Source organism: Psittacula echo (genome assembly GCF_963264785.1).
Source record: "Psittacula echo genome assembly, chromosome: Z".
Classification (NCBI taxonomy): Eukaryota; Metazoa; Chordata; class Aves; order Psittaciformes; family Psittacidae; genus Psittacula; species Psittacula echo.
The window spans coordinates 17,090,460-17,117,365 of record NC_137742.1 but is presented as its reverse complement, the minus strand read 5'-3'; the positions used below and the strand labels follow the sequence as shown (position 1 = coordinate 17,117,365).

The following is a 26,906-nucleotide window of genomic DNA, read 5'->3' as shown; positions in this document are numbered from 1 at the left end:
GATCTTAAGGTCATTTCCAACCTTAACTATTCTATGATTCTATGATTCCAATGTAGGAGATATTAAGCTGTAGCCTGAGAATTCGACATATTGATTCTGCCTTTGAGAGGACATGAAGGCACTCTACTGTCCTCACCCTGTGCTTAGTCACATATTTTTACTCACAAAAATATCCTACCAGCTCTGTGAAACTGTTCATAACATTAAAGATTTGTACTGAGGAGTCTTTGCAAGACTTAGTTTACAGAATGGTAATACTCAAGGTAAATTTTGCAACAGCCAGTGTGAGTAGAAGGGGGCAAGTTACACATGGGGATAATCTTACTAAGTTATGATAACCAGTAGACCTAGTGCTCTTTTAATTATTTTAAGGATAAACTTTCCAAGAAGTCTTTTAAAAGAAGTTTGTCTTATAATAGGCTCCATTAAGTCATAGCTGGAAAAAGTAATCCTATATACACATGCCTGTTCTCTGGAACAGCTCTAATTTACTGCTAGATTTAGGAAAGTCAGTTGCTACTTACTACTGCAAGTTAGCATACAGGCACTATGATGACTGTGACTCAGGCTGGTAAAATTCAACCATCAAGAGGAATCGTGCAAAGCCAAAGAACAAACCGCTTGTTTAACTTGTTTCGCCTCTTAAAACACCCTGACTTACCATTATGGCTGAGAGAGCTGACACGGAACCTAAGCAAATCATCCCCGTAGTGTAACTAGGATCAATCATGTATGGAATCATTCCACCAGCACTGGCAGCCAACAATCCTGCATTCAATACATGTCGACCAGGCAAGAGCAGTGGTGCAGAATTCAGGATACCTGCAACCAAATGCATATTCAGAGATTGATACATGTGTGCTGGTGAGCCTGCCTCTTGCCTTCAGAGAAAATCGAATACCTCAGATGAAGAAAAATCAAAAAAAGAAAAAGCGAGGAGCAGAAAATAAAACAAGTTGGTCAAAGCTGAGATCCTCAAATACTCCTGTTCAAACTCTTTTTTAATTCCTAATCTCATTGAAGTGCTTCAGAATAATCACAAAAAAAAAAAAAACCAAAACAAACAAACAAACAAAACAGGGGAAAAAAAAAAAAAGAAAAAAAACCCAAACCAAATCAAAACAACCCATATTTTTATTCTGGCCCTGGGTCTTTGCATGTTATGTATGATGCTCTGTAATACAAAGTTTTAGCTGGAACTTCTTAGTACAGTTATTACCTCAGCCTCTTAAAAGCTGTGTGCTTAGAAAAATATGACCACAGATAATCCCAAATATAAAATACTCCTGCTTTCAAATGCTTTGATTTCACCAGTACCCTCAGTCACACAGAATTCTTACAGCTTTCCATACTGGCAAAGAGGGTTTGGTATTTATGTGAATTTATTTGCACCCTGGGCTTTTTTTTTTTTCCTCAAACAACATGGCAAATAAAAGTAAAAATAATGCAAATTTATCTGTTACTTTTGGTGTAAGTAATTACTTACCGAGTTCTCATTTAAATTTAGCTGAACTAAACGTGAAGAATGAATTGATCGTTTCAGGACTAGGAGTCAAAGTGGGGGAAAAAATAAGGGAAAGTGGGAAAGGCAAAGAAAAAAACAAACAAACAAACAAAAACCCCACCCAACTACAAACCAAACCAAACCCCACAAAACCAAAACGAGAAACAGAAGATTGGGCTGAAACAGGCCAGGAAGTTCACCAGGGACATGCGCACAAATGACTGAGGGGATGGAGGGAGGTAAAAACAAATAACCAAATAAAAATAAATAAGTAACCACTTAGCAGAAATGCATCATAAATACATACTACTGACAAATCCTTCAAAAGATTATTAGAGAAGACAGCTTTCCATCCATGTCATGCTTCCTCCTTCAATGGCTGGTCTCATAAACACTGAAGAAAGCAAACAGATGTTTCCTAAAGGAACTATTGCAAAGCTAGTAACAGGATTAGTAACAGGAAGCTCTTAGCTGCAACTTCTTAGTACAGGTATTACCTCAGTCTCTCAAAATCTGTGTGCTTACAAAACCAAAAATAAACACAATAAGGAACCTTTAGGTGCTTAAGAATCAGGAATTAGTATTTAATTTAGAAGGCATATTTACTAAAACAGAAAGACACACGGAGTTTGCACAGTAGGTAGACAGTGAACTGAATGGTTTCAAGTGAGGCAGTCTCAGCTGATATTGCAAGCCACCTACCTGAATGAAGCCTGCTATGACCTACCTAAATGAAGCCTGCAATGACCTAAGTGAAGCCTGCAATGACCTACCTAAATGAAGCCTGCAGTGCTGAGAACAAAATCCTATAAATACTGGCAGTGCTCACTGAGTCCAGCAACACAAAGGTTTCAATTGAAACGCCTGCTCAGGAATATGAAGTTGTGAACATAAAAGTTCAATAAAATCAACTAGAGAAACAGTGTCAGGTAGTGTCTTAGCATTAAAGCAACACTTATTTCTAGATAAGATGAATTGAGGGAAGCTTACATGACTTAGTAATTACTCACAGGAGTATGTCCAAGCATTGAAGACAATTTTTTCATAACTAAAGCTGTACACAAATTAAATACAATTTAAAAGTGGGGGGGAATGAATTCATATGAATTAAACAAAGTTTCACCTGATGCAAAATACTAAGTTTCCTTCCAATTACGCAGCAGTCTAAAGGCAAAGATAAACCCTAGGGGTTTATCACAAATAAATGCCTGTCACAAATATTGAATTCTGAATGGAAGGTCTCACCTTGTAGTTTTCCATAAGCAACAAGAGAGCCACTGAAAGTCACTCCACCAATGTACGTGCCAAGGTATGCCACAATCCTGGTGAGATTTGCAGCTGGATCAGCAGCAAAGTGAGGATATTCAATCATGTATTCTGCAATACAGGTGAGCACCGCAGCCAAACCAACCAAACTATGGAAAGCAGCCACTAGCTGAGGCAGATCTGTAATCTGGATGCGTTTAGCAATCGTCAAACCTATTAAAAGTTGAAAACAGAGGGAAGTCTTACAAAACACAACCAATTTGTGCAGATGGAAATTAATGTATCATAGTTCAGTGTGCACTGAATCAATGCACACACGTTCTTGTTCCAATGGAAGAATTTGTTCTACGCTGAGAATTGCTATGGCATTTAAGTGAAAGCTGCATTTGTGTATTTTATGCAATGAAGATATAATGGAAATTAAAAGATTAAAGCTTACCATGTTCTTAGAAGCTTTATTAAATATTGCTCCTGCTTTTCCACCACTATCCCTATTCTTTATGTTACCCTGATGCACTAATAAAAGCCCTGTGACTTTTTGTTCACGTATTTGCAAAGTAACATACACAATCCATAAATTTTAGTCAATTCACCTGTGAGCTATACAGTATTTTGTGTATATACAGCCTGCATAAATCCATGCATAGAGCAAATATTGTTAGTTTATAGTATCATACACATACATACCTATGGTACCACCAAGTGCCAGTGCACCTGACATCTGCGCCAACAATTCAGGTGAGGGCTTAAGGCATCCAAGAGTTGCTGCTAAGCCTCCTGCAACACCAATCATACCCAAAGCATTTCCAAGACGAGCTGTTCCTTGTGTGGACAGACCAGCCAGGGCACCAACACAGCATAAGCCTGAGCCTAAATACATCATCTTTAAAATAAGAAAAACATCAGTATGCATATATGAATTAAAGACAAACTGAATAATCATTATAAAAATCTTTCTGAATATTACATAGAAGGTCTGATTTCTCCAGTTACAGTTCTTAACTGAAGTCAGAACTTTTCTGACTGTGAGAAACTGTTGCACAGGATGTGATTTTGGCCAATCTTGGTTTATCTGTGAATACTAAACTTGAGTCAAGCCCTTTTTCCTCATCAGTTCAGAAGGAAATTTTTCTTTAGTACAAACTCGAAACTAAATGGTCCTGTTCATTACAGCAATAGTTTCAGAATTTGCTTATGGAACATCTGAACTCCTATTTTGTATGTATGAACAAACAAATGAACTGAGCAGTACTTGTCTAGGTAACTGAAAAAAAAAAAAAATCAAATCTATTATAAGCCTCTGGCATAGAGGTATGTTTGGATTCACTTTTTTCAAACACAGAAGGCAATACAGATTGTTTTTAATTCCTTTTAAAACAAATGAAAAAAAAAATTGCCATAAAAGGTGCTCATTTACAGGTACAATCCCTGTAAATCTCTTTGTGCTGAAATCTCATCACATCCAGATGTCACACCTACTTCAACTGTCATGCCAAGCTGAATTTTCAGAAACATTTAAACCAAAGACTGGTTTCTGTAGTTGCTCTAATACTTAAGCTGTAATTTAGCAAAACTGTCCAATAAGTATCAAAGTACTGGGTGCTTTGCAGGGAAAGGAAAAAAACAAAGCTTTTAAAATTTTCAGATTCAGCATTTGGGGTATGATTGCAAACTTCATGTTAATCAACTTCAGACTCGCCCTGTGGGAATACATAGCTAATGAAAAGACCACGGCTAATTTGCAGTTCATCCCTCAGAGTAAACAGTGAAGAAAGGTATCATGCTGTGAACAGCTGGCTAAGAGCCACAAAGTTATCTCCTTACCTGTTCAATGTGATAGCCACCACTAAGAGCAGCTGCATAGCCTCCTACAAACACACCACCAGGAAGTAGGTACAAGTAGTTGTACTCAGGGGGATCTGTGGGACGTTTGAACATATCCAGCATTCTCTGTGTAACTAGAAAGCCACCTGGCCAAAGCAAAAGAACAATTTTACAAAAATAAAATCTGAAACTAAACATATGCCAAGCTGTAAGAGAAATATTTGGTTAAACCATATTACCACACAAAGTTAACAACTGACACCAATAAAGCCTCTGAAAAGCTATTAATCTGGAAAACCACCAGGTAACAAATATGTAACCAGTGTCAGATCCTGTTGTCTTTTTTAACCTTCAGAAGAAATTCATAAAAGGACAAGTTGGAACACACTGAGGACGTGCTCTGGCTCCATACTCTACACTGACTGTAGGATACAGCTTAGTTTATGACTGTGCCATTTTCCCTATCTACTCTAGAAAAAAGCTGTATCTATAAGACACATCGCTCACTTTCTTATCTTTTTTATTTGTGAAGCTTGGGCTTCTGCAGCTCAAGCAAGCAGAATTTTGTTCTATGACGCTAGTATATTTTTCAAGTAGAAAAAAGGAATACAAGGATAAATTTATATCCCAAGTTATACAGGAAAAGGTATTTCATATAATCATCACCAAAAGGATACTGTAAAAGAAAAAGGCACATTTAAATATTTCCCTAAAGAAGGTTTACACAACAGGGTGTGCAAACCAGACCGAGTAACTTCTACCCAATTTTCAGAATTCTACTTCTGGAATCTATATAATTAAAGACCTAGAAGAAATAGAAGAATTAGACAAGTGCTTTAAAGTTACCCTCCGGAGAAAGCCTTTCATACCTGCAATATTGACTGAAGAGATAAAGGCCGAAAGCACTGCAAGACTTTGAGGAGCATTTTCAGGGAGATAGTGTCCTCCCATCACTACCAGCCCACCAACTGCAGTTAGTCCTATTTAAAAGAGAAAAAAGCGTTACTGAACCTAAAAAGGCTCTATACCTGTAGCAAGTCTCCTTTCAGCTGTCAAACAGATACCAGTCAACTCAAATTTTGACTCCTACTGTACACACTACTATTCAAACTTTTCAGTCCTAGTCAGACTAAACAGTCCTTTTCAGCAATACGAACAGGTTTAAAAAGAAAAACAAACAAAACTACAAATTATTATATGAATATAGTTTTGAAGTACAGTGCCTCAAACACAGAGTCAGCCTCCAATTGCTCGTTCAATAAAAGAAACTTCGCTTTTAACAGTCAAAATGAGTTAGACTTGTGACCTGTCATACATATATACAAACTCAGTATGTTACATCTGACAGAGTTATGAGCCTTACAGGTCACTTAGGAACTTTTTCCTCTCTCTCAAAACACACAGTTTGAGGAGAGGAAAAAAGAATGCAGAAAATATGAAAGACAAATTATTTTCAGGGCAATATTTTGGAGAGATGGGAGGAAAGATATGTGTTATGAAAGGAGAGACTGCAGTACTCCAAGTAAAACAAATTTTAAAGGAAACAGGTTAAAAGTGAAAAATCAGTTATAAAAATTAAAAATACACAGCACCACATTTGCCCTTCTTTTGAAACATCATATTCTCATAAAGAGTTTGTTTCAAGTGTCCTTGCTATTTATTTATCAGCAGACTTTCATCTGAAGTTCAAATAAAACGAGCTGTGCCTACTTCAAACAGAAAACAAGCAGTTGCGTGACAGCTACTCACCTGAGATAGCATTAGTCACTGACATGAGTGGAGAGTGAAGAGCCGGAGTCACACCCCACACTGTATGGTACCCCACTATTCCAGCTAGGCCAAATGTCGTCACCATTTGCGTGAAAGCAGAAGTAGGTGCTACAATGCCCAGCCCTAACATGCTAGCCAAACCTAGAAGAACAGCAAAGCGGTTTTATAGTTTTCAATGGTTTCCTACATGTAACCTCTGTACAACAGGATTCCCCAGTACTGAGCTAAAAACAAAAAGGAGCCTTGTGCATGGACTTATTTCAAGATCAGCTGTGTCATAGTTGTCAACTACGAGGCTCTTTGGTGCTAGTGTTTCTTTTACAATAGAAAATAAAACCGTAAATACAATACATACATCTTTGTTATGCATGCACACAAAGTAGCAATGATAGGTTTCTATAGTAACACTGAATCCTATCACTCCCCTGTTCTAAAGTAAAAATATAGAAGAGTGACAATCATGTTGAAATACTATTATGAAGACTCAAACCACGCATATGAAGAACAGATGTTAAAATAAAGAATAAGTAATTCATTAATTACCTCATGCAGAATTTCTGGTACATACAGAATACCAAATGCCAACAGCAAACAATATCTATGACAATATATATTATTATGACAACATATATGACAAATGTCATATTCTCAGTACTTCAGTAGATTGTGGACAAATTAAAATTTTAAGAAAGCAATGGCATTGAATTGGCTCTGCTGCAAAGTATGGATACAGTCCTATCAGGAATCCCTCAGGATTTTAAGTATTTTACTGATATTTAAATAAAGCCAAACACATAGATGCACACAGCATGAGTCACCACTGTTTGAAATGTTGATACTTTTAGTTAAACTTTTAAAATTTTATTTTCCCTCCCAAAAGCAGTTTTTCTAATACACTGATTTTGCACCAGAGTAGAACAGCCAATCACCTGCTCTCTCAAATAGTTATTAAATTGGATAAGTAAGATGAGGAGTCTTAAAAGTATTTGCCAAATGAGGAGCACTATACACTGATTCTCCAAATCTGGAAGGTGCCTACCTGCTGTGTATACAGATGCAGTAGTCATAGTTTTTCTAAAAGGTGTAATAGCAGCTGCTTTTTCAGCTTCCAGCTCTGCTACAGTCTTCTGCTTCCCAGGGGCTCCTTGAGGAATGTTTTTTGGTGGAGGTGCTGGGAAAATCACCTTGCCATCCTGACAAGAGGTATTTACAGTTATCACTAACATTGGCAGATGCTTTACAGTTAGAGGAACCTCCTCGTCTTAATCCTGCAACTCAATTGAGTCTTAACATCCTACAGGCATGCCACAGGAATATCTTCTTTTTCTGCATATGCAACATTTTCAAGGTTAGACGATCAGTACAGCCTGACCAAGTTAACCTTACTGATTTGCATATTTTTCAGACATGATTTAATATTAGCGTCCAAGAGCACCTGGTGGAATCACAACACAAGGCTTGAAAGCAGAAAACAAAGTGGTCAAGTTCCTTAAATGGAAAACATTTATGCAAAATAAAACAGGGTCTTGGAAATAGCAAAATCTGCTACAGATCTGAATTGTAATCAGAGCCTGCCGAGACCTCAGCTAGGAACCAAGTATATCGTCTCACTTTTCTTGCTGTTCTAGACCTCTAGAGGAAAAACCTCCAGACCTGTGCAGTACAGACCACTTCAGTGGCCTGGGAGAGCGGAGCTCAATGCAATCCTCCTCCAGGTATCACAAGCATTACAAAATGCTGGAAACATTATGCAGCAAAACTCAACAGAAGCAAATACCTCTTACCTAAACTGCAAGTTATTATTTCCTAATAGTTTCAGGAGGAGAGCCTATACTGGCCCATGACCAAAGTCTGTATTTTTGTATTTCCTAATAGAGTTGAGAGTATCCTGCACATTCCAGTTCCACCATTTTTTTCTGAAGTTACTCTTATAAGAACAGAAACATGTATTTATTAAAAACAACAACAAAAAAAAGGAATATTTTTCTGATCTTGCAGTAATGTTTCAAACATGTTTTAAATAACTATGCTTTTATCGTATGAATACAACATGCAAATTGAATCTTTTTCCTATTTTTCAAGAGCAGACATTAGATACTTGTTTAACCATGACAAGAAGACAGAAGCAAAGAGCTCTCCCTTCACAAAAAGGGACAGAGGAATATTCAGCTGAATACAAACATGATTGGCCACACTACCCATGAAGCCGTATCTGAAGTCCATTTGCACGCAGTATCTTTGAAGTATTTTAAAGAGGCAACACTGATAAATGTATGCACTCACAAATTAAGAAAAGAATATTTACTGACTTACCTTCATTACTACAGTTCCTCTAATAACATGATCCAGAGTCCCATAATGGAAATCATCTTTTGGATCAAAGTAGAAGTTCTCTTTGTCAGGACTAATAGCCTTTAGGAGTTTGACAATATTATTGGAATAGAGAGTACTGGCCTGAGTAGCCATCCTGCTAGGCAGGTCTGTATAGCCAATGTGTGTAACGCCCTGAAAAAAAAATTTAAGCAAAATACTAAGGATTAGTGCAATCTCTGAAGAATTATAGAATTACAGAATTGTTTGGATTGGAAAGAAACCATAAAGATCATCTAGTTACAACCCCACTGCCACAGGCAGGGACACCTTCCACTAGACCAGGTTGCTCAAAGCCCCATCCAACCTGGCCTTGAACACTGCCAGGGATGGCGCAGCCACAGCTTCTCTGGGCAATCTCTTCCAGTGTCTCACCACCCTCAGAGTGTAGAATTTCTTCCTAATGTCTAATTGTCCTGGGTTCAGCAGTGGCAGTCAGTTTTTTCTTTTTTTTTTTTTTTCTCCTTCTTAGTAGCTGTTGCAGCACTGTGTTTTTGACTTTTGGCTTGGGAACAAAAAACTGATAACACTGATGTTTAGACTGACCAAGGACTTTGTGAGTCTCATGCTCTGCCAGGGAGGAGGAGGGGCCGGGAGGAAGCGGGACAGGACACCTGACCCAGACTGGCCAAGGAGGTGTTCCATACCACAGCACGTCATGCCAGGGGATGTAACTGGGAGCTACCCGGAAGGGCACGTCCCTTTTTCGGCCGGGCTGTCTTTTCCAGCGGGCGGTATCGTGTTCTCTTCCCTTATTATTTCTCTTGTCGTTGTTATTGTTGGTGGCGGCAGTGGTGATTTGTGTTATACCTTAGTTATTAAACTGTTCTTATCTCAACCCGTGGGAGCTGCATTCTTTTGATTCTCCTCCCCGTCCCTCCAGAAGCGGAGGGAAGAAAGGTGGGGGGGGGGGAGGCAGTAGACTGCGTGGTTCTGATTTACAGCTTGGGCTTAAACCACGACACTAATCTAAATCTACTCTCTTTCAGCTGAAAGCCATTTCCCTTTGTCCTAATGCTACATGCCCTTTTAAAAGGTCCCTCTCTTATTCCTATATATTCTCCTAGAAATATATATCCAAACTGTTTCACTTATTTCTGGTTTTAACCCCAGATAAAACTGTTACCTGCAGCTCTAACATTATTATGTTGGGGGAAGGATTACTCACAACAATTACAGTATCCAACATGATCAAACCCAACAACTTAAATGCTATTAGCAGCAAGCCTACACAGAGAGGAAGATGTATTGGTGCAAGAGCCTGCCCTCTCCAAATCCTACCATTCTGTCAGATTAACTTCTTAAAGCATCAGGTAACAGATTATTCTGCCCAATGCTTGGCACCTTCTCAGTCGTTCTTGAGAGCATGCACTGAAGGCAACTTTCCATATGACAGAAGAGTGAAGGAAACTTCCTGAGAGCTAGCCAGCTGTGCAAGTAACATGCCTAACGGGTTCACATTTACGTAAAGAGGTAACATAATACATCCCTACTGTTTAAAGAACAAATGTGAGTATACCTGGTTATCAGGGTTTTGGAACGTATGGGAAGCTGAGGCTGGCATGCACATACAAGCAAGCTTGAGTTAAAACATTGTTCCCGCAACTGAGAGCCAAGATCCATGCATGCTTCCAGGAACTCTGGCTTCACAATACAATGCTATGGCACACTGATAATACCTCTGCACTGCTGCTTTTTTTCCACAGGTCAGTGCCAGTACACTATATCCAAGAGTAATACTCCTCAGACTAAAAGTGTTCCATATAAATTCTTCATGCAAGTATCTGATTACTTCTGTTCTACATACTCTAATTTTTTAAGCAATGACATCAAAAGCCCTAGAAAACCACAAAGCCAAATACAGTGCATGACTCATACACACACAGCCCTGCTAATATTAATAACCATGGCAACAGTGTGTCCTACAAGCTTCCCTAATAACACCATTATGTCCTGACATCACCAAATGAACAACCTTGGAAACCTGCTACTTTAAATCTCATCCCCCAAATTTCTGTAACTGCTAGCAGATTCCTCACAAATATCAAAAATAAAACCAAAAAAGTGGAAAAACAAGCTCTCTACTGAGCCAATGAACACTGGAGCAAAACCAAAGTAGTAAGTTCAGCCCAGAGCAAAATTGCTTATTTTAATAAACAGATAGTAATAATGAACTCTAGTTTGGCTTACAAGTGGTTGAGGTACGTAAGGATTACTTAAGCCCAAATAGTGAAATCAGCTACTCATTTTCAGCAGTTTAGAGAACACCATGTGAATTCACACAAACTGAGAACACTCTGCAGATTAAAATGCTCACCTTATGAACATACATTTCTCCAGGCTTTGTAGTCTCAATGTTTCCTCCTGATTCTGCTGCTAAATCCACAACAACTGAACCTTCCTTCATTGATTCAATCATATCTTTCTTAAACAAGATGGGAGCTTTTTTGCCTGACAAGACAAGGCATTTTAAGTTAAACACAAAATAAAGCTTTTTATCTGTAGAGCTCAGGAGATACATTCTCTCTATATATAAACCTTCTTTATATATATAAACCTTATTTTTGTAAGAAAAATTTTCAAGTCATCACTACGTAGGATGAAATGTCATAGAAGGCTTTTTTTGTACAGGCAGAGAGCAGAGATGCTAGAACATCTTGCTCTGAGCGTGTAAAATTTTGTTCTCAGTAACTGACAACATCCAATCTCACAATTCAAGTCATAACACAAAAAGAGCAAAAGATGCCACATCAAAATACAGATGTTGTGCAATACAAATAGTAAGCTCTATCTTAATATGTTTCAATTACCAAAGACAGTACTGTTTTGTTTGGATTTGTTTCTGTGCACAAGCTGAATAGCAGCAGTGGCAGCGATGCAATAAATATTCAAGAGAATTACATATTCTTATTACCATCTACTCTTTGTTCAATAGAAGAACATGGTATTGAGTCAAAGACTGCTAGTTTGTGAAAACAAAAGCTGCAAAAAAAGGCACATGCTTTAAAACCAGGCATTATCAGGGAAGTTAAAAGGTACATGGTAGCACTGAAATAATTCAGTAACACCTCTGTTTTCACTGTAGGCACAGCTTCAAAACATGCCAACTTACACAAGATAAATGAAAATAAGCATCCTGCACACAAAACATACCTGGAATAAGTGCTGTAGTGATGATGATATCAACATCTTGGCACTGTTTGGCAAAGAGTTTCATTTCAGCTTCAATAAATTCTTTGGACATTTCTTTAGCATAACCACCTTGTCCCTCTCCAGATTCCTTTAAGTCAACCTCCAAAGGCTCAGCCCCAAGAGACTTGAACTGTTCCAGAGCTGCAGCTCTAAGAAAATAAAATTGCAGGGAAGAAAACAACTGCTGCCATGAAAATCCACCATGACTTTTCTGGTCTTTTTAGTACCAGTCTCCACACAAGAGATCTAAAACTTATTCTAGGATTAAGGAGATCATAAGTTAAGTCCTAAACTTTATATATTAGGTGAAAAAAGTAATTACATCACTAACTTTAGGTCCCTAATAATAATAATAGTTGAGTAAGTAATAAAGGCAGCCAAGGTTTCCTGTACACTCAGCAGCATTGCTCCAATAAAAGTCTCAAAGCTGGGAGCTTAACTGTTGACTAACTCTGCTTACCCATTTCTCTTGTCATGCCCAGGTACATCTACAGCCCAAACTTAGATGCCAAGGAGAGGTGACAAATGCAAAACATGTGGCCCTGTCTTTAATCTGTCAAATGGAAACTAGTAAGTCTGATTTTTACAGGGAAAACTGGAAGGTTTGGGGGGTTAAGGGGTCATGGGTTTGAGGGTTTACTTGGGTTTTGAGGGTTTTGGGGTTTTTTTTAACAGTTATCCTGTAAATCTGATATTTATTTTTCATCACATGATATCACAGTAAATAATGAGTCTAAATTTCAGAGTCAGGTGAACATTCACATCACGTAAGATTTAAGACAAAATTCTTGCGCACCAACATAAAAGCATAAAGGATGTTAAAGAAGGGAATTAAAAAAAGCCTGTAAAAAGTTTTAGACAGGTTTCTATCATGCTTTTCGGAAAAATAAACTCTTTCTAGTTTGTTTTAAGGCATATGCAGATTTTTTTAACAAACCAGAGTGAAGGTTTTTTCATGCTGCACATCATAAATCTGGAGATATATTCAAAGAATCATAGGATCATAGAACAGTTAGAGTTGGAAAAGACCTTAAGATCATCTAGTTCCAACCCCTCCTGACATGGGCAGGGAGATCTCACACTAAACCATGTCACTCAAGCCTCTGTCCAACCTGGCCTTGAACACCCTCAGGGATGGAGAATTCACACCTTCCTTGAGCAACCCATTCCAGTGCCTCAACACCCTCACAGTAAAGAATTTCTTCCTTATATCCAACCTAAAATTCCTGTTTAAGTTTGAGCCCATTACCCCTTGTCCTGTCACTACAGTCCCTGATGAATAAATAGTCCATCCCCAGCATCCTTGTAGGCCCCCTTCTGATACTGGAAGGCTGCTATGAGCCTTCTCTTCTCCAGGATGAACAGCCCTGACCTTCTCAGTCTGTCTTCATACAGGAGGTGCTCCAGTCCCCTGATCATCCTCGTGGCCCTCCTCTGGACTTGTTCCAACAGTTCCATGTCCTTTTTATGTTGAGGACATCAGAACTGTACACAATACTCCAAGTGTATTGCCCTTTTTCCAGTCATCGGGAACTTCACCTGACTGCCATGATTTTTCAAATATGATGGACAGTGGCTTAGCGACTTTATTCGCCAGCTCCTTCAGGACCCACGGATGGATTTCATTCAGGTCCCAAGGACTTGTGTACATTCGGGTTCTTAGGATGGTCTCAAACCAGATCACTTTTATTCTTTCATATTAAATATAGTTAAGTAGCACTAAATGCCACTTCTGCATAAAATCAAACATATATAAGTAATTTTCATGCAAATACAGTATTAAGCAGATAGAAATTCAATATAAGGCCATTTAACAGAAAATAATCCAGTTTGTAGTCCCTGGAGTTGTAAGACAAATGTTTGTGCTCTGTGATTTTCCCACTCTACTGCTCTAAAAAATGGCTATAGGAGAAAATAATCCTTCCAAACGAAGAAGAGACCCAAAGAAAGCAGAATTTGAACAGCTTTAGATGCATTTTCTGTTGGTTCATTCTGAGATTTATAAATAAAATAACTTGATCTCTTGCTTCTTTCAACCTACTGAAGGAGAGAGTCTCTCCAAAGACTTCCTAGCTGGCCTTTCTCAGATCAGGAAAGAGGAAGTGAATGAGAGTATGCAGCTATGAACCTGGATCAAAGCAAGCTATAGATAAGGGCATATAGATTATTTCTTTACTATTTCCTCTGTGTCTCCAAGAAGAACAGAGACATGAAACTATGGGTAAAAGCCCTACCTTTCTCACTGTCATAAAGTAATGATTTTTTTATTCATGTATTTCGGAATGATGCAATGATAAGGACTTTTTGGAAGATTTGGGTTTTTTGAGGTATAAAAAAACAGACGAATAAAGATGGAATAAAAATAGCAGGAAAGGAATTGTGATTCAGTGCAGTACATGTGCTTTCACTGTAATACTGACTCAAACTACTTAACCTTAAAATAACGTCAGATTGCTATTACCATTTTCATACACCTACCTGGTATCAAATCCACGAACCACTGCACCCATTGATTTAGCTGCTCCTGCAGAAGCCAGGCCAGCAACTCCTCCTCCGATAATCAAGACCTAGAAAGATACAATCATCGTATTTGTAACATAACCTAAAACTAGAGCTGGCTAGAAAAGCAGCAGCATTGTACTGCCATTTAAACAAGCTACCTTAAGACATAGAACACAAAATTACTTTGGTAGAGCTGCCCCATAATCTAAGTTTAAAAGCTGCAACGCCTAACTTCACTTATCTGAAAGCCAACTCATCTGCAGCTAACAGTTTATGTAAGTACATGTTTTCTCCTTGGCTTTTTTTTCCCCCTTCCCTAATTCTACTTTCATTTCTCTTCAACCCAATCCACCTGCAATTCCAATCCAGCAATCCCTTCAATCAGAGCCTTCAATGCACCAGAAATCCCAACATTTCTGACTTTTCTGAACTGTTTCCTTGCAGTTCTTCATCTGCGGAGAAAGGGGAAATCCATCCATGTATAAATAGTCTGAAGTTTAAAACTAAGCAAACTTAAGTAAAACTCAAATTATTCTGTTATTCCCCAAAACACCAACCCTACAGGTAGAGAACAAAAATTGTTATGGGAATAACTACAGGAATTTCTGAAGTCTCTAGAACTAGCCTCAAGGCAGGAAAAAAGCCTTTTAAAACAGTTTCAGCAGTCGTTAGCTGTGCTCAAGAACTCACATATTCTTCTGCCACAGTATCTGCTTAATTGCACATACCTTTGCTGGAGGCACTTTACCAGCAGCTGTGATCTGACCCGTGAAAAATCGACCAAAGTGATTTGCTGCCAGTACCACAGCCTTGTAACTGTCAATTAAGGATAAACACGTATCAGTATTTTCCTAGGGTCAGTACAATTCCATTCATGACAGCAATCAAAAGCATAAACATTTGACCATAGCTTGCACAGGATAAAGCAAGTTTAATATTTTACTGTTGAGTACAAGCTTAAGTCTGTCTTTGTATTTCCTTTTTTTTTCGGAAGGGGTGGGGAATGCATTTTCAGACATAATTTTTATAATGCCATATACTGGATGTCCACAACCATTCACTCTCTCAAATTAAATTTTACCTGAACAATATATGCATAACTTGCTAACAGTTAACTCTGTGGTCTTTGAAGCTATCTTTAAAGGCTGTAACCTGAGGCTAGCTAGGAAGGAAATATGAAAAAGCAATTGCAAAACCTAGAGCAATTTTGCAGTAAGCTCACTTAGACAAACAAGCACACATTTAAACAAGATACTCTGACCCTAACTCTGCAGACCTATATAGTTTAGGCCAAATAGCTTAAGCTTGCTACTTCTTTTGCCCCATCTGCTCTGTAGCTGTTCAAGAACGGATGGCTGGATGCTAAGTTAACATCAATATTGCTATCCAAAAATGCAGGTTAATGTGCAATTGTGTCTTTTATTAACAACAGTGCACATTTTCTTGCATTGTTACTAACAGTGTTGTGTTCAACAGCTTCCACTGTTTTTTCCTTTCTTTCCACTCTTTTTTCCTATCTCTAGCAGGAATATATGGAGGTCTGTATGACAAAAAATTAGTCCTAATTTGGAATACAGCTTGTAGATTTTATACCTTTAAGAACATTATGAATTTCTGTATTTTAGTAAAATTACACAGAATGAAACACAGAGAAGTAACCAAACATGTGCTCAGATGTATAATGCTGGTGTCCACAAAATCTGGTAGCCTTCTCCAAGGTTTATTATGCCTCACAGACATCATCTAAGTAAAAAGTCAAAAAAAAAAAAAAAAAAAATAAAAAAGCAATCAAGAATCTAATAATAGAAGTCAGCTTGATGACAACAACATTTTAATGCACTGGAATACCTGCAATACCAGTCACAAAGCATGAAGATGCCTGAGAGTACTTGGTCTTTTGTTTATATCTGCCATGGCAATTGCATTCATACCACATGCTGCCTGGGTCAGTGAGCTCCCAACACCACCAGATCCCAATGACAGATAACCTGTGTTCAAGCTTTCTTAAAGATAACTTCAGCCTGCTCAGATCTATCTCAGATGAAAAAAAAAAAAAATTGAGAAAGCAGTCATGGAATTAAAAGAAGTGCCATCAATTTTGTCTGTTTAATTTTTCTGTAGGCTTTTTTCTGATCTGCTGCAAAGCTGACCGCAATAAATTTAAGTTGGTTGGCACCTCCAACAGCGTCATCCTCTGTGAAACAACTATATGAAAATAGAGGTGCAGGATTGTTTTGTATATACCCAATACCAAAGCACATAGCTTTTAATCCAGCCATACTTACATGAGCTGAAAGAAAAAAAAAAAAAAAAAAAAGATTCATACCCAGCAATGTTGGCCATGGAGCTAAGCGCATCATATCCCTGAGCAATGGTGATCCGTGGAACCTGATCCATAGCCAAGACAGTAGTTTTTTTCTCTGCAAGTTTTTTCAGGAGGTCTGGATTTTGTGCTGGGTAGATAAAACTAATCAGAGTAGTCGCTGTCTTAAAAAGATCTACCTCGTGCACACCTAGAGCTGAGTTATATATAGGAGCCCTCACCTGAAGAAAGAGAGAAGTTTCCAAATTAATCAGAAGAAATAAATCAGAACACTGGACTTTCTTCCTCCTCACCTGCAGTTGTCCATTCCCATCTACAAAGTACACAAGTATGGAAGTATATCAAACGCTGTTTACATAACTGAACTGTTTACACAAATGAACACAACTGAGTAACTGCACTTCTTAACTGCAATCTATGCATTAGAATTAGCTCTAGGCAGACTGGTGACAGGACAGTAATAGCCATCACACATTCAGAAAGATATGATGGCTTCTAACCATCAGTTAGTGGCTTTTATGACAGATAGCTGGCCCAAACACACAATTTTTAAGCAAAATGATTACTGAGCAGATATGCCATTAAGCTCTACAGGCTAAGAATCACTTATCAGTTTGCAATGCAGCACAGCATACAGAGAATTTCAAGCATGAAGTCCAGCAGATACTCATCTTCATCTGTACTTCTTTTGAGTTTCTTACTTTTCTTCAAAAAGAAACCTACTTAAAAGGCTTGTTCACAAAGGAGCTCACAGAAATTCTATGTTCAAACCTGACAGAATAACTTTAAATAAAGCAGTTAAAAGAAGCCTCAGCATCAAGTTTAAGGTCTTTTTCCATTTTCCTTCAGGACTTTACACAACCTAATACCTCACTAGCAACTTCACTTCTAGCAGCCCTCCCAGATCAACTACATCTAACTCATCTAGTTACAAATACTTCTGAAACACTCAGTTGTGGAATTGTTGGACGCCTGATTGAGAAAAGTTAGAAACCAGCATCTTCAGAATTCCAAGCAACTCTCTCTAAAGAATAATTTCAGTTGTATGTTACTACTTTTGCAGCGAAAGTTTCTTACAGCAGGGACCTCATTTATCAGTCTAGAACTAGTAGCCTGCCACGCTCTAGAAAACACAACACCTCCAAGCTAGTTAAAAACATGGTAAGTAATTATCCTCATTTTTTTTCAATGCTGCCATTTACTAGCTTATTACTGCAGGTGTACACCTGAGCTATTAAAAAAAAAAAAGAAGATAGAAGAAAATTGAATCAGAACTTAGAATGGAAAACTCTAATTTACTTACTGAACTTTCAGCACACTAGCAGAAAAAAAATTACTTCTATGTTTCTCCAAAAAGGATGTAATAGGAAATATATTAATAAAGCAATTACTTTGATAATCAAATCAGAAGCCAGGACTTCCTTGGTCCCCTGGATCTTTGCTCCAACTTCTCTGTAATGGTCATCAGAAAATTTGGAAGCTTCTCCAGCACCAGATTCCACCACAACATTGAAGCCTTGTTTGACCAAGGCTTGAACTCCAGCTGGTGATAGAGCCACTCTCTTCTCATTCTCAAATATCTCCTTTGGGACACCTACGGTCAGCTGTTTATATGGAATTCCTGTAAGAGTGGCAGATAAGACAGCATTAGTTGCATCAAAGATTAATAAATTGATATTAATGGCACTACTCAGTGCTGTACAGACAAATGCAGACATGTCATACTTACCAGTTCTCCCTCCTAATGGAAGAGGAAGTAGAATGATCTTTTCTGGTACTGTAGTTTACATTTCCTTAAATTACACCACTTTGCTAGAGACTCTTGTTCTCTCAGGAATCGATAGGTCAGCCCAATCAACCACACAAGCAGTAACAAGTGTTTGGTGAAGTTCATACCCATCTGAATTTATAGTTCTGACTGTGTAACTGTCATTCTGACTTATACTTTACATGGTGTTCTGGTGATAACACATTCTACCTGGGGTAAGAAGGGTTTAAATCTCTCTCTAGTCACTATTGTGAAGAAATAAACAAATTAAGTTTGTTTCACCTGAACTGCATTTTAAATGAGCATGTTTTTAATGTTTCTCAAATTACAATTGTCTCTGATAACTACTAATGAATGCAACTTACATACTACAAAAGACATTGAAAGACACAACTACATCTATAATGTACTCTTACAGTTCGTACAGAGACAAAAACAGTGAATTCAGGAGTAGTGGAAGAATAATGGAATATCCATCTACTAGTTTATTCAATTACACTTCTCTTCCATGTTACTTCCTTGTCTTAACTTGTTCAAAGCTCTTCTAAGTAACATCAGGAAAATGCTGAGGCTGCAATCTATCAGTTTTAGCCTAAGGTTTCAAATTACAAACATCTTTGTAATTGTTCACATACAATTTGTGGACTTCCAGTACAACATCTGAGAGTAAAATCTTCTCTGATCAAATTAAGTGCTTAAATACATAATTTATAAATACACAGACTCAAGCAGAATACTTAGATACCAAACTACTGCTTCAATTACGCTAGAGAGCATGCAGTCCAGCACGCAGGCCCAGTTTTGCATCAACTTTCAGTGCTGTCTATCTAGAATTTAAACCTGGATTGTGACATTTGTACATGAGCCACTTGCACCACATATAGATTAATGAAATATATGTGCTTAAGCAGTCACAGATACTAAAGATCAAGCAGCAAACGAAAAAAAAAAAAAAAAGGGGTGAGAGGAAGAAGATGAGAGGTTTCCTTTAATTTACAGATCTGCTTTTCATTTTGCCACAAAACTATGTATTCTGCTACAAACATTGCAGCAGGCAAGTAATGGGTTGCATGCCTTAGGAAGGCTTCCTTTTCACTTTTTTTTTTTCCTGTTTGTTTTTTTAAGATAGAAACAAGCAAAATAAAGCCACCCATACCACACTAGAAGAACTTGGAGGAACTGAGTTAGTTTGATATTTTAAAATCTAAATCTGAAATAAAAACTAGGACTATAAGGTGTTTAAAGTTGAATATCTGAAAATGTTTAACAACTTTCAAGATACTATCAATCTATAATGTTCCGAAAAAATTGCTAAGAATTGGTACTTAAATATCTATATGTACTTGTCAGACTTCTAATCCATTAAAAAAAAAAAAGGTTGAACATATCCAACATGACAGAGCTCACCAAAGAAGTGCATTACTTCTAATTATTTTTACCTTTTTTCTTTTTAGCTTTCTCTTTGAAAATGAACTAATAAAATGGTAACAAACAATTTGAAGACAGAAGTGTTGCGATATTTTGTAAGTTGGAGAACATTTAAATTTTTTTAAATTACAAGACAAAAATCAAATTCAGAAAAACATGATTTAAAGGAACAAAGTCACAGCAGGAGTGAGAATGCACATCTGAAACAACAGACCCACAAAGGTAATAATGCTTCGCAAAGATTTCTTTCATCAGCATACACCACATATAAGCATCACTGTGCAAACTGTGCAACTCAGGGCATCCCTACTACAGCAACACTGACCACTTTAAAGCCGCAGTAACTGTTGATGTCAGTCATACAAACCACCCTTGTCATTTGAAAAGAACTTTCTCTTCATCTCTTCTCCTAATTAGTACACAATAAAGTTCTGCTTCTGATTTTCACTAAATCAGTTCAGTTGTCTTCTAGAAGCAGAAATGAAACCTAGAAGATTTAAATTTGTTAAGAGACCAATCGTAATTCCAAAGGAAGGTGCTCTAGGATAGAAGGCAAACAGCTTTTGAAGAAGCAGTGAGCAAATAAGAACTTGAGCTCTACCTTCCCCTTCTGCTTCTCTAAGTTTCTGCAGCACACAAATTCAGAGAAAGGAAGGACTTATAGCATAAAAGGAATAGAAGGATTCAAACGCACACAAACACTTGGCTAAAGCTTATGTACTTCTCAGGAAAAAAAAATGTAGATTTTTTTTTTCTTTTTTTTTTAATCTCCTATGGCTCAAATGACAATATATGCTTCTGGTTTCTTTTTGCTTCCTTGTTTTATGTGGGGTACCACAGTAAAAGCCTAGGAGCGATGGGACAAGAATACGCTCTCATTATATCCCAAATGTGTTTCCTTATTTCTCCCTTTCACATTGGTACATCTTGCATGCAATAAAAACAGGTAAAACTATTTGTGCATCTTATTTAGCAAGGAGAACAATCAGAGACCAATACTGAGGACTATGTCCTCCTCCAATGCTTTGGGAGATCAAATCCAAGATAAAAATTCAACAAGTCTCATTTGCCTCTCACCTTCTTTTCTCCTCCGTCCCACTACCAAATTTCTAGCAAACAGCGAATATAGAAGCACATGAACACAGAAGCAAAGAGACATCGGTTTGCCAGCGGTTAGCTAGAGCAGGTACAGGACATTTTTCAAGAAGACTATACTGAGCTATCACATCATTTAACATCAAAACAAAGCAAATGTCCACAACTGCAAAGCAAAGACCTATGTTAAAACTTCAGGGCAGGCTACAATAAATATTATTTTTGAATAATAGCTATACAATGAGCACAGATTTGGCTTACTAAACTCAGCAATATTATGGAAGTTATTAGTTTTGAAAAGTTGAAATCTAGAATCATAAACTTAGGATCTTGATTTAGATTTTACTTCAAGGAAGAACATCTGCAATCCTTCCCATGCATTTTAAACTGCATGAGAATGTGAAGCATCCAAGTTGCCTTTCTAAGCTTCCACATCCAGTAATTTCTTTAAGAATTGCCTTGAGAATGTTTTAGTAATTAACTTACTGCTTTATCACATGAAGATTTTCTAGAAACAGACCATTACACACATACCTTGAGAGCCTTTTGAGTCACATGAAGATTTTGAATGTACTGTTCATTTTGTAGGAAATACACCACTTTTTTTTTTTATACAAAGAATCAACAGCAAAAGGACACTGCCAGTACCAAAAGTGGCGGTATCATTAAATTTCATAAGCCTAAGAATCTTAGTGTGGAATATACAAAAATTAGAATTTAGAAAACTAGTAAGAAGCCTAACAATCTCAACTGTGTAATGAAGACATAAAGCACAGTCTCAAACTTCAAGTAAGCAAAATAAGTAGGTAGTCTAAATCTTCAAGCTCCAGAAATCAAACAAAAAATAACTATCATCACAGAAGTGATGATCTCTATTTAACTTTTATCTACAAACCAGCTGTTTAAAGAAGATCATAAGCTAAAACTAGCAAGAACACTTAGAACATTGTATGTAGAGAAATAGAGAAAAATAGAGATTTTTATCCCCCTAACCTGATTCCAGGAAGAAGTCTGGAGGAAAGTATTACCAACAACAGACTTGGAGAAAAGAAAAGTTTTGACTATATGCCATATCTTCTGGGATGGGAAAACAGGATAAGTAACCTGCTTAATTTATAAGTTACTCTAATATCATCTTTAAACCAAACATCTCACCTGTTCTGAAGATGAGGACATATTCCAAAGAACAGGAATATGATGTTGGGAAAATTAAAAAAAAGAAAGAAAAACCAAAAGAATGGTACAGAATATTAAACAAAAACCTGATCCCTCTTCTTACACAAGCAAGGGGATATAAAAAAACCCAAGGAAATTAATGGAGAATGCCTATGATTTATAAATAACGTACAACTTATCAAGACAATCAGTTGATAACAAACTGTTATAGGTTTAAAAGTTCTGCTATACAGGAAAAAAAAAAAAAAAGGCATTTTTAAGAAAGAAGAATCAAAATTAAAATTACATTAAAAATCCCAAGATAGAGATGGGTGAAAGTCACAGAGCTCTAAGGCAAATGAATCTGGAAGTACATTGGAAACCTGACAGTCGGTCACCCTTCACAGGGCTTGGGAAAGTTTTGCATCTGTTTCCCAAGCACCTTGTGCTAGCAACTATTTGAGATAGACTGCAGGAATACATTTTTACTCCTGTATGAAAATGCCTATGTTTCTAAGGAACACAGAAAGCAAATTAAACAGCAGTAAGAAAAGTATCCATCTTCCAAGTTTACTTTTCAACTGAGTCCAAATCCCTTCATACCCAAAGCAACTGCTGTTCTTGTACACAACATATCCTGGATTAAATGAAAGCTAATCTGAAAGAACGGAAGTAACAACCACAGGCTTAAGAAGAATTACTGTGACAATGGTCTTTTCAGAAAACTGACTGTTCCTAGTATTACAGTGATTTTACCAAGTGTCACTGATAATTTCTAAAAGAATAAAATGCAGTTATTTTCTATGCTGTTAAATTTTGATTCAAGAGCACTTAAAAAGTATACATAGGCAACAGTACTGCCAGTAATTCGTCAGTCAATGGCTGGTTTATCCTTCATTTGTCCTCTACTGAGTGACAAATCTCATGTTACCAAAACTAACTATGAGAACAGCTTAATCATCAACCAAAATACTTCTCCAACTTAATTTTTAGCATTAACTAACTGCATTGTGTGAATACTATTCACTCTTAAATAAGGACTTCCACATGACAGATGTGAAGAGACAGGACTGAATGCTTGAACATATGACACTTATCAGAATTCTTTGTCATTGTGGAAAAAATTCTGAAGAGTGATTCACAAAAATAGGAAAACGCACACACATGACAGACAGAGACAAGCATACTCACTCCAGTAAAACTGAAGAGATTTTGCAGTTTCATGATCAAATTTGTGGTCAAACTCAACTACAAAGATTGATTCCAAACTCAAACAACAACAAGGGCACTTACCTGGGACATTTGAGAAAGAACCTTGAACCTAGTTTTCTACATCCCAGGTTAACACCACCAACCAAGGGTCAATTTGCCATATCAAGACAGACAGATGTTTCATTAGGTACATAATATGAAAAAAAAAATTTTTGGAGCATCACAAATCTGTCAGTCAGAGCAAAGAAATTCAGGGTCACCATGCAACTGTAGTAAAAAGCCATGCGACACCAATTATACGGAGCCCTTGGGACTAAAGAAACTCTTCTTCTCATTACATTTCTTCAGAAGCTCCAAATCTCACTGGCTTACTGATTTGAGAGGACCCCAGAACGCACCAGCCGTTGTTAGTACTGCCAGAAATTCCATGCAACAAAGGCCTCTCAGAGTTATTATAATCTAATCTTGTGTCTTGAGTTTTCATAACCAGACACTTCAATGCACAAACAGCACTACTTTTCTAATACTCTAAGATATCTAATGCAGTTACCTACTGTGCATATCTGGAAGAACTGAACATCACGTGTACAGTGTCTAACTTTCCACATTAATCTGTCGCAGACTGAGAAGATCCTAGATCTGCACTGCAGCTGGGTCTCTAAATTCCTTCAGGGAAGCATGACCCATGCAGGATAATGGGCAAAAATATCATTAAATCAGTTTTATATATTCTCCAGTCCTCTAGCTCTCAGGCTATACACTGCATAGGGAAAAAAACAAAGTCAGTTCTGATTTTTATGCACCAGGCTCACATCATAAACTGGAACCAAGGACACCCCTCCACTCCCCCCTCCTTTTTTTTTTTCTCTCCTGAAAATACCTGAGCCTGTCCATTATCTGCGCATAAACGTAATTAGTGCAAACATACCAACAAGCCCTACATGTGAAGATGCAAATCAGAAGTTCTTCAAGGCAGTGCAACATAAGTTTTCTGAACAAAAGATTTTTTTTAGATGGGATAGCTGCATCTACATATAGTCATGCTTGCAGATCCCCTCTCTGTGAGGGCTCTGTTTTCCTCTGCATGCACACAAAGAGTTGCACAACTGCACCTCTTGGGGAACTCGGGCTTTTTATTAAGAAAAGTATTCATAATAAGCACAAACACCTTTCACATAACCCCTTTAAAACCAGCGTAAAATTGTACTACATATGACCCAAGCATGCTACTGACATGATTTAAGGGGCGCTTTTTTAAGTCTCTTCTGTACTAATGCGTATCTGAAAGAAAAATTAAATCTATCTCCATGTTTTAAAATAAAAGATTATTTACAGTAGTGTAATCAATTTACCTGGCTTTAGAACTGCCTGAGTCGTGAGCATCCTGTGGGTTTTAAACATCTGCAAACATGGCATCTTTGCAGAATGCATCTTAGGTGGTAAGACACTGCTGAAAACAGGAGCGGAGCACCCACTAACAGCAATGCGCAGAAGGCTCGCCATTTTGCCCAGACCTTACAGCAGACTCCTTGCCACTTATGGAATTCGGGCTGCACACATAAAAACAAAGCAAGAATTATTAATGATACAAGATAGAAGGCATGTAAACTCAGCAGCCTAAGTCCTTGTCTACTGCCAGTAGCCATGAGACGATCATTTCTCCTCTTTTCTTCCTAGCTAGAACTTTCTTTTTAACTGAGGCAACTATCGAACTAAATTAACAAGACCATAGCAGGATTGACATTACAATAAGCTGACCTAGAAATCGCATTTCTGTGCTCAAAGACTGCATTCTCCTCACACCACTGCTGTAAACCAGAATCTTTGACACGTGTAAACTTCCTGCGCTCCACAGAGCCAAACAATTCAAACCCTTACCAGAGCTCCCAGAACAGTTACCCGCTGCGGGACAGCATCTCACGGGCTCTGGACACATTCCAGAGCAGGCACTCGGGCTGGGACAAGCGGGGCAGAGAGCAGGGGATCCGGGGTGCCCTCTTCAGCAGGCGGGTACTGACTCCTGACGGATGCAAGGGCTCCTCGCCCGACACTCAGTCGGGTCTAACGCGCCGTCCCGTCCCTCCCCACAGCGAGGGACCACCGCTCCCCCATCGGCCCTGCCCACAGCACAGAGCCCCCGTTTTGTTCTCGCTACTATTTATAGCCACGGCCACTGACAGACCGTAGTTGGGCAGGCGGCTCGCCCCCCGCTCGCCAGGCCTCCACCCCCCACCCCCCTCCCCAGCACAACGGCTATCGCGCCCGCCCGGAGGGAGGCCCGCAGCCGCCACTTCTCCGATCCCTGCCTGGAGCCCTCCCGCGGGCCCCTTTCCGCGATACCTGCTTTCTCTAGGCGTCCTCCCTCCCACACGTCTTTCCTTCCTCTCTCCCGCCCTTCCTTCCCGCCGCTCCTGGGCGCTGCGAGAGACACCGCAGCCCTCCCCTCAGCAACGGCCAGCCCCCGTCCAAGCCGCGAGAAAGCAGAGATGCCACCGCTGCTATCCCGCAAGACACCCACCAGCTGCACCGCCGGCACCGGCCCTAGCACGGCACTAACCAACCTTGGGTCGAGGCTCCGCGGCAGTCCCAGCGCGGGGTGGGGTGGGGTGGGGTGGGGCGGAGGGGCGGGACGGGACGGGATGGGATGGTGTAGAGGGGCTGTGGGGGGTGCACTGCCTGCCAACCCGGAAGGAGTGAGGGGAACGCATTGGTCGGGGCGGTTCCCGAGCGGGAGGGGCGTGGCGGGGGCTGCCCGTCACGTGGTGCCTTGCGTTCCGCCAGCGGCGCGCGGCTGAGGGGTGGCTCCGCCTGCTGGCCCTGCCCTCAGGCCCTGCCCGCAGGACGGTGCTGCGGCGCTGGTGAGGCGTTTCCCGAAGGAAGCTGAGGTAGCGCGGCCGGGGTTGAAGCCGTCGCAGCCGTTGGTGGAGGCCGAAGGTGTTGGGCGCTGGCAGCAGGTGAGCGCGTCCCTCAGCCGTGACAGGCCGCCTGTGACTGGGGCGAGGAGGCGAAGGTCGAGGCAGCGGCTTGCGAAGAAGGTGTCTGAAACGTGGCTGGTTTCTTGCGGACGAGCACCACGACATATAGGTGGTATCTTCTTTATTATTGTTATTTCTTGAGATGTGTAATACAGCAGCGAGCTGGTGTCTGCATTAGAGTGGTAGATACAATGTGGGAGGATAACAGAAACAGAGGAACTCTTGACAACTGTATAAACAATACGTGAATGAAGAGAACATGCTATTAAGTAGGAACTTTACAGATGACAGCTTGCCTGTTGCCTGTGTATCTTCTCTTACTTCACACAGTCTGTAGTTTCTAGGTATGTGCTAGGCTTTATTTACATCAGTGTAACTGTTCCTGCAAAACACGCATTGCCAGAGGTGTCATACAGCCTCAAAAAAAACCAATGACTTACAACTAGAAGTGAATTAATGATTCTGAAAACATGTTTCTCTGAGAGTAACTAATAGGATACCTTGCTGCTAGATGTTCGGGAG

The 26,906-nt window shown here is 39.0% G+C and overlaps 2 protein-coding genes across 7 annotated transcripts in view; one reads left to right on the top strand and one right to left on the bottom strand.

The window, feature by feature from the left end:
* NNT (nicotinamide nucleotide transhydrogenase) overlaps positions 1-26,015 on the bottom strand; it is a 53,275-nt gene extending 27,260 nt beyond the window's left edge. For 3 of the 5 annotated variants that reach the window (XR_013958666.1, XM_080636726.1, XM_080636729.1), the window contains exons 1-16: positions 25,928-25,997; positions 24,762-24,959; positions 18,143-18,372; positions 16,755-16,972; positions 15,157-15,244; positions 14,405-14,493; positions 11,888-12,075; positions 11,052-11,185; positions 8,678-8,869; positions 7,404-7,557; positions 6,344-6,505; positions 5,464-5,574; positions 4,595-4,740; positions 3,458-3,653; positions 2,750-2,983; positions 662-822 (exon numbers count right to left, since the gene is read on the bottom strand). Coding sequence is in view for 4 of the 5 variants with exons in the window: in XM_080636726.1 (XP_080492852.1) it covers positions 662-822; positions 2,750-2,983; positions 3,458-3,653; positions 4,595-4,740; positions 5,464-5,574; positions 6,344-6,505; positions 7,404-7,557; positions 8,678-8,869; positions 11,052-11,185; positions 11,888-12,075; positions 14,405-14,493; positions 15,157-15,244; positions 16,755-16,972; positions 18,143-18,372; positions 24,762-24,912 (2,454 nt within the window). In the remaining variant the exon portion in view is untranslated. Of the gene's footprint in view, positions 1-661; positions 823-2,749; positions 2,984-3,457; positions 3,654-4,594; positions 4,741-5,463; positions 5,575-6,343; positions 6,506-7,403; positions 7,558-8,677; positions 8,870-11,051; positions 11,186-11,887; positions 12,076-14,404; positions 14,494-15,156; positions 15,245-16,754; positions 16,973-18,142; positions 18,373-24,761; positions 24,960-25,749; positions 25,771-25,927 lie in introns of those variants that run through there. The other 2 variants (XM_080636727.1, XM_080636728.1) reach the window with 2 other exon arrangements.
* Positions 26,016-26,284: 269 nt separating this feature from the next.
* PAIP1 (poly(A) binding protein interacting protein 1) overlaps positions 26,285-26,906 on the top strand; it is a 29,313-nt gene continuing 28,691 nt past the window's right edge. Inside the window, exon 1 of one of the 2 annotated variants that reach the window (XM_080638140.1) lies at positions 26,285-26,493. The gene's annotated coding sequence lies outside the window, so the exon portion shown is untranslated. Of the gene's footprint in view, positions 26,497-26,906 lie in introns of both variants that reach the window. The other variant, XM_080638141.1, reaches the window with a different exon arrangement.